The sequence below is a fragment of the Berghia stephanieae genome, chromosome 2 (genome assembly GCF_034508935.2).
Source record: "Berghia stephanieae isolate SIO BIC M18660-M18661 chromosome 2, UCSD_Bste_1.3, whole genome shotgun sequence".
NCBI lineage: Eukaryota > Metazoa > Mollusca > Gastropoda > Nudibranchia > Aeolidiidae > Berghia > Berghia stephanieae.
The window spans coordinates 31,940,626-31,949,158 of NC_088361.1; the positions used below are offsets into that span (position 1 = coordinate 31,940,626).

Consider the following 8,533-nt stretch of genomic DNA (forward strand, 5'->3'; position numbering starts at 1 on the left):
GTGAACACTATTAAGAGGACAGACACAGGTAAACGTTATTTTTAGGGTTCGATGGTTTCTACGGACAAAACTAAATGTCTCTTGTCTGCCAAATGGATGAGAAATTGATATAAAATCGAATATAAAATCTTCTGTTTATTTCAATTGGCAGTGTAAAGAATAAGATACACACACACACACACACACATACACATACGCACAGAGAGAGAGAGAGGTAGAAAGAGAGAGAGAGAGAGAGAGGTAGAAAGAGGGAGAGAGAGAGAGAGAGAGAGAGAGAGAGAGAGAGAGAGAGAGAGAGAGAGAGAGAGAGAACTATAGTATTCGCTAAAATGAAAATGAAGATGACATTTTGGCTTATGTGTACATGCACTTCGGGTTAACATCCCTCATCTATATCTTTACAATAGCAGCAAAATATAATGTTCAGTGAATAATTGTTGAAGCTTTCTCTTTTTCTGTAAAAAGCGCAATAATTTGTAGACGATTATTTCTGCCCTGGTTCACAACTTTGGCAAGAAGAGTAGGTATTCGTTCATGAACTCTTTAGGTACACCGAGTTTTTACTTTCTACTTTAGTTCTCTATAAATATTTGATAACGAGTCAGGTGAGACTAAAAAGACAGTGGGAATTTCCGTTATCAACCTAACTCCATTTCAAACATTTTGCGAAGGTTGAGATCTATCTACCTAATAAAAGTGTACTAGTCAATACTCCTGGGGCTATTTTAGTTATACTGTTTCAAGAATAAAAGAAAAAGAATAACGTTTGACCTATTTTACAATGAGCAACAATCTGGTAGACAGGCGCATGCGCAATGCTACAGGATGGATGAATTACCGACAATCCTTGGCACCGGTAATATCATTAAAGGAAATAGAAGTTAATTAACTTTTAAGTTTACTTATACCTCTTCCTACTAAATTCTCCATGCCCCTCCCCCAAGAACTACTATTCCCTCTTCTTCTTCTTCTTCTTCTTCTTCTTCTTCTTCTTCTTCTTCTTCTTCTTCTTCTTCTTCTTCTTCTTCTTCTTCTTCTTCTTCTTCTTCTTCTTCTTCTTCTTCTTCGTCGTCGTCGTCGTTGTCCCCATCTCCTCCTCCTCCTCCTCCTCCTCCTCCTCCTCCTCCTCCTCCTCCTCCTCCTACTCCTCTCCTCATCTTAGGAGGTGCACTTTTATTATTATTATTATTATTATTATTATTATTATTATTATTATTATTATTATTATTGTTATTATATTATTATTATTATTATTCCTCATCATCATCGTCGTCGTCGTCATCATCATCATCATCATCATCATCGTCATCATCATTATTATCACCACTTTATTATATCCGAACTCAAAATATCAGTGTCAAAGGTCACTCAAAAATATTCCAAAGCAATAAATCAGTCTACTTGAGAACTTACTACCAACCCCCCTTCAACCAATTATATCGTTATGGATTTTGAGTACAGCCGTTGTTTTTAGTGTTTGTTTTCTCCGAGTTTTTCCAAAATATTAACCCTTTAACGGCTAGAGCCAATCTCTTTCTCATCAAAATCTGCTTTATTATCATCTATCAGCAACAATATAAGATGAAACGTGGCATATTGGTATAGAGCAGTAAAATTAGGTGCCCCAAACGTAAACAAAAGTCTAGAAGCACATGGCAAACCACATGTTCCTGTCTTGACAGCTCACGTTCCAATGTAAATAATAGAAAAAAAATAACCTTTAGAATTTGGCTGTTAGGTGGCAAAAGAAACACATATTCATAAATACTCGATCATGCATCAAATAATGTCTAGATATGGATATTTTATGGAACAAAAGGTAAAATTTATCAAAAGTTACAGTCTATCTATTTTTAGACCAGAGCAAATTATTGCGCTGGTGTGAACAAAACGAAAATTATTCGGAGCCTGATTTTCATAATAATTTAGCCTTATATTATTATTTCTGCAACTGTTAGATTTTATGTAAACATATTTTCAATACTGAAAGTGTATTGCCTACAACTCAAACTACAAAATTGGGAGACCTATATTGTGCGTAAATTATTCCGGTCCCTAACGGAAATCACTAGCAACTTGTTATTGTTTACGTTTGGGGCACCTAATTTTACTGATCTATAGTAATCTGGAAGTAACAGGCTAGATCTTAGTAATCGTAAACTCTTAGCCTGACACTGTTCAAACGATTACTTCACAATCCCAGCAACGACCATCACAAGAAAGTGAACTGCTAGTTCTATCCACAGACTAATAGTCAATGTATGGGATTATTTGTTTGTTTGTTTTTTTGTTTTTGTTTTTGTTTTTTTTTTAAATGTGTTTCTTTTGCTGTTTGTTTTTATTTTTTTTTTTAATTTGTTTTTTTTTTTTTATTTATTTATTTTTGCGGGGGGGGGGGGGGGGGTTCTGTTTTGCTTTGTTTGTTTTGTTGTTTTTATTTTGTTTTTGTTTTGTTTTTTTGTTTGTTGTTTTTTGTTTGTTTGTTTTTTGTTTTTGTTTTTGTTTTTTTTTGTTGGGTTTTTTTTTTTTTTTTTGGTTTGTTCTGGGGTTGTTCTTTGTTTTTTTTCCCCTACTAAAACAACCCATTATTAATTTTCTATCGTGACGTAACTTTAAGGCAAGTGTCACATTATAGATTAACGAAGCTACGGTTCGACAAAATTACAAAGCAGGGAGCAGGTACTGTTGTAAGATAAACATGTGAAAAAGTGTGTTATTGACATATTTGACACATTTGCGTCACGCTATGCCAATGTGGTCTTGAATAAGTCACCTTGCCTTTGTTCCCGTTGTGCCTCTGGCTACGACTGTGCTAACGCTATGGCTATTCTAGTCTTCTCCAGGAATCGGCCCTGAAGACAAATTTCCCTCTTGATTGGAAAGAATAAAGGAAAATATGATTGATAATTTTCTATTAAAAGAACTCAAATTTTTAAAAATTAAAAAATAACAACAACTTTAGACTCATCGTTTTCAAACACACACATACACACAGAGAGAGAGAGAGAGAGAGAGAGAGAGAGAGAGAGAGAGAGAGAGAGAGAGAGAGAGAGAGAGAGAGAGCGATGAACGTTAAGTCTTAATGAAGATGGAGTACAGAATCAGTCCTCCATTTTGTATATGAAATCATCACAATGATTTGATGCTTGCCTGGAATTACGCTCTATTGAAATACAATGTCATTCTCTTTTTTAATTTACACGTTTCAAAAATGTTTTACAGAACGTGTATCTCTTTGTTGGACATGGGATGTAATAATGCTCTTCCAATGTACTCGTTTTTTTAAAGTCATTTAACGCTATGGCTATTCCAGTCTTCTCAAGGAATCTGCCCTGAAGACAAATTTCCCTCTTGGTTGGGACGAATAAATGAAAATATTATTGTTTAATTTTCTATTTAAAAAATCCCAAATGAAAATGTGTTGAGAAAATAATGAATTTAAAAAATGGCTGAGAAAGGAGAAAAAAAGTAGTCCATCAGAGCACTTCGGCCCATGGAGCCGGAGTTTATCCCGGTTTTTTTAGCATGAACAGACAATAGCAATGGCTTGCTATCTTTGGATAGGACGCTAGTCTATCGCAAAGTACTTTCCGCCAAATCTAACAGACTCAGCTACCCATTCACTGTTGGTTGGTCAGAAAATAAACTCGACTGCACCCGGGATCGATTCGGTCCATTTTTGCGTGTTAAGCGAGTGCTCTACCAACTGAGCTATCGGGACCCCCAGCTAGGATAGGAAGTACCGATATTATTTCGGTTGTTCGAATACATTCTGCCTTATAGAAAAGATATTAAAGTTATTGTGACCCAACGCCTCAAAACGATATATATTATGTTGGGGTGATGTAGATACTTACAACAGACTTCTAATGAAGGGGAACATAACCACACCCCTCGGACAGCCATCTGTCAGTAAACAAAGGCAGTGATTACTGAACTTAGTGAACTAAACAAGTGTTACCACTGATGGTATGTGTACGTACAATACCCACTGTTTTACCGCTTGGTCCTTAGAACCAACGCAGAAAACTATGTCTAAACTAAGATAGTTTACAATCTGATTGAGAAAATCTTCTGAAAACTAGTTACCCAATTGGCGTTCTAGAAACAATACCAAAGAACAGAGAGGGGCCGATTTCATCCACTTTATTGTTTATAAATAACCAACTAATGTTTGTCCGAATAATATTGAAGGTATGTCACAAATTCTGTGTATTGATTGGTCAAAATCTACTGGGTAATTGCATTCATAGTCAAAATTTTGAAATTTGGCTAAGTTCATAATATATTTTATTGGGGACAATGAATATTATTCTTAAAGTGACACATACTAGAATCTCATATTTACTGGTCATTAAATTATTTTTTTTAATTCAGTTGTTGGCATCTTGTTCTCCCAGAAGCAATACTACTTTGAGGCGATGGGTCATATTTGGAATACAGTAGTCGCTGGGTTGAATTCCAGCACGCTTGCAATATCGCAGGTTGGAGCTGAGTGAACGAATTCTTTCTACAGATGGAACGAAATTGACGTTACCCAGCTCTTTGTTATTGCTTTTAGACAGCCATTTTAAGGATTGGTTCCCACTAAATTTTATCAATGAGGGTATAAACTCACAAGGTCACATAATATAGTTTTGTCTGTTGATAAATTATATCCGGCTGGCGGGTACTGTGGGTATTTTACCTAAATGCAAAGCATCAACATAATAGGTCATTAAAACATGAACACCGGATTTTGGCATGCTCGGATAGTAGCACGCTTTTTGGCTTCTCCCGACAGCGTGCTAGAATACAGCGAGTATTGTATTTTTGTGATGGTTTATCGCTTTTTTAAAGCATGAAATGAAAGCTGACCTGATCTAGCCAACAAGATATATGGCTGGCGTTTTGTAGAATTGTTGACTAGATTACCTTGGATAGCGTGAAATAAGATTCACGCCATTAACTGTTTGAGCATGTTTGAATGCTTGGAGTATGTAGTAGATATTTTTCGCCCACCAGTGAGCTAATTCTTTTGCTAAATACATCTGATTTGATCGACGTGCACTTATTTGTAGGTCTGATAACCGAATTCTTTATGGGCTCATTATTGTAATGGAAATCTCAAAATATGACTCAAAATATTGTCCATTCCAACAATTTTAAACTAATGTGTTCGGATGTCAGACCTACATCTATGTACACGTCGGATTTGATGATTATGATAATTTTGATGATAATGATAATAATAATAATAATAATAATAATAATAATAATAATAATAATAATAATAATAATAATAATAATAATAATAATAATAATATTCTTACTATTATCATCATCATCATCATCATCATCATCAACATCATCATCATCATTATCATCATCATCATCATCATCATCATCATCATCATCATCATCATTATTATTAATATTATTATTATTAATATTATTATTATTATTATTATTATTATTATTATTATTATTATTATTATTATTATTATTATTATTATTATTATCATTATATCTCTTTACAGCAACCGATTCCTCAAAACGATTACTACGCCAGATTTGACGTGGACAAAAGACCTGAAAACGGTGGGATCTCGCCCAGGTTTACCAGAAAGTTCACACCACCTGTAAATAGTACTCAGTCTAGTGCTGACAATACAGAAAGACAATTTATGAGAGTCTTACAAAAGGTAGGTCCATATATCAATCTATATGTATATCTATCTATCTATCCATCTATCCACCTATCTATCTATCTATCTATCTATCTATCTATCTATCTATCTATCTATCTATCTATCTATCCATGTATCTGTATTAATATTCTCACCTCTTATTCTTATTACGCCTACAACGTTGTTTCTGTATTTAACTGCGTCACAGTGAGGGCAGTGAACTGCTGAATAGCGTTGTAGGTGTAATACAGAAAGTAAATTTATGAGAGTCTTACAAAAGGTAGGTCCATATATCGATCTATATGTATATCTATCTATCTATCCATCTATCCACCTATCTATCTATCTATATATCTATCTATCTATCTATCTATCCATGTATCTGTATTAATATTCTCACCTCTTATTCTTATTACGCCTACAACGTTGTTTCTGTATTTAACTTCGTCACAGCGAGGGCAGTGAACTGCTGAATGGCGTTGTAGGTGTAATAAGAACAAGAGGTGAGAATATTAATATAAATCAAGCTCCTTAAATGATAGATCACTCTATATATTCCTTCACATCAATATCTCACGAAAATGTATATATATATATATATATATATATATATATATATATATATATATATATATATATATATATATCCATCAATCTATACACAAGTCCATTAGTCCACCAACTATCCCTCTATCAAAACTACGGACCTAGCAGCAATACTATAATATTCTGTCCACTCCAGGTGTACCAGACGATCGAGAAGAACGAGATGCGTCTGGAGGACCAAGACAGGCGCGACATCATCAAGAACGAATGGCAACAGCTTGCCCTTGTCGTGGATCGCCTGCTTCTCTTCCTCTTCGTCGTCATGACTGGATGCATCAACCTCGCCCTCATCCTCCCCGGGTACTATGCCCAGATGGACCCCAGTGACTACAAGTGGGATGCCGGCATCCATAACAACAATGGGAGCAGTTCACCGTAGATCTTATAATAATATGTCAGAGAGTGGAGATGGAACGTAAAGGAAATTGTATCAATGATGATGATGATGATGATGGTGATGATGATGATGATGATGATGATGATGATGATGATGATGATGATGATGATGATGATGATGATGACGATGATTGGAATCAATGGGTGTAGAGAAGCACCAAGAAGATTACAAAGCAAAAACGATAACAAAAAATATTTTTAAAAATAAGCTGTGAGTTGAAATCGAACCCAAGGCCGGCCCGGCATGTGCTGCACACTTGGCCTAATTGGGAGAGACGAGGGAGACAGAAAGGGTGGAGAGAGAGAGAGAGAGAGAGAGAGAGAGAGAGAGAGAGAGAGAGAGAGAAAGGGGAAGAGAAGGAGAGGGGTTAAGATGGAATAGAGAAAGAGAGAAAAGGGGAGAAAGTGATTGGTAGAGAGAGAGAGAGAGTAAGAGAGAGAGAGAGAGAGAGAGAGAGAGAGAGAGAGAGAGAGAGAGAGAGAGCGAATACGATGTGTTTTGGCCCTAAAATCAAATATAAATATTGCGGCCGAGGATAATGGCCAGCGAGAATCTTTTTTTTTTTTTAAATTTTGATTGAGGCAAAAAAGTAGGGGAAAACAAAGGTTTACTGTTGCTTAGATATTGAATGCTAGACGCTGGCAATTGTTATTCACCGCTATTTCATTTATTAGTGAGTATATACGAGTGAAATGCTATAATAAATATTATTACATTGAGTCGCAGATTACATGATAACGATCTCTTTCTCTAAAAGACATATTCTGATTTCACAAATCACAACATACACTTACAGAGACAGCCCCTGTCCCTTCTTCATTCAATAAAAATTATACCATCCTCAAGATCCCAATCAACAATCCAATTCTAACGTACCAGTACCAGACGGTATGCCTGGTTTTGACAGAGATGGTGTGTAGTAAAGGTTCGTTGTTTTGATTATTCTAATGGAACTAGATCTACCAAACAATTTGCAAAAGTAATTTTAAAGTGTTCGACATTTAAAAAAAAATCATGTGAGAATCTAAATGAAACGCAACGACTCAAAACGGGTTATTGATGGGTCTTTTTATGTGCTGGAAATCAATTTATAATCAGAAATATGAAACTTAGGATTAAGTTTGATTGTTTTATTGAGGGAAAAAAGTATAGTATTATAACGTTCGAATACTGGGCGGGGAATACTGGGAGGCCCTTGACCTCCCTTAGTGAACAGAGAGATCACTTTTTTTGAGCTTCTACCATTGTCTACTGATAGTATATAAGAAGTCACTGGCTTCTACGCTTCTCACAACCTCCTCTCTCTCTCTCTCTCTCTCTCTCTCTCTCTCTCTCTCTCTCTCTCTCTCTCTCTCTCTCTCTCTCTCTCTCTCTCTCTCTATCTATCTATCTATCTATCTATCTATATCTATCTATATCTGCATGCAACGTGAGGGGTCTATCAATTCTTGGATCCATGTCTGTACAAAACCCTAACACTTGTTTTGTTATTTTCCTTACTTAGAGAAATAAAGACAAGCATTTAAAAAGCAAATTTAAAGAGATTCAAAGGATCAGTTGAAATATCTACACAAACCCATGGATAATCCCCTCTGGTATTTGTGTCAGAGAACTCCAGCATCCATTAGACAGTCTTAAATGTTTAACCCTTTACACACGGGGTTCAAGTTTACTCTAACCCAGATCTACCTGATTGAAAAGCTAAAAATTCGTAATATTTTTTAATAGTTGAAAAATCAACAATTTACCTTCACGAGGAATATTTAACTTTTCAAAATCGTTAAAATGCATCAACTTTCATTTTCAACAAGTTTTAATGACTTAGAGATACTCATGAAGTTCTGAAATTGAAGACAAAATT

The 8,533-nt window shown here is 35.3% G+C and overlaps 1 protein-coding gene across 1 annotated transcript in view; it reads left to right on the top strand.

The window, feature by feature from the left end:
- The window catches only part of LOC144964713 (neuronal acetylcholine receptor subunit alpha-10-like), a 116,165-nt gene extending 109,006 nt beyond the window's left edge, over positions 1-7,159 (top strand). The window contains exons 10-11 of the mRNA XM_078899253.1: positions 5,520-5,684; positions 6,412-7,159. Of these exons, the coding sequence (XP_078755379.1) occupies positions 5,520-5,684; positions 6,412-6,654 (408 nt within the window). The 3' untranslated portion in view covers positions 6,655-7,159. The remainder of the gene's footprint in view (positions 1-5,519; positions 5,685-6,411) is intronic.
- Positions 7,160-8,533: the final 1,374 nt, after the last annotated feature.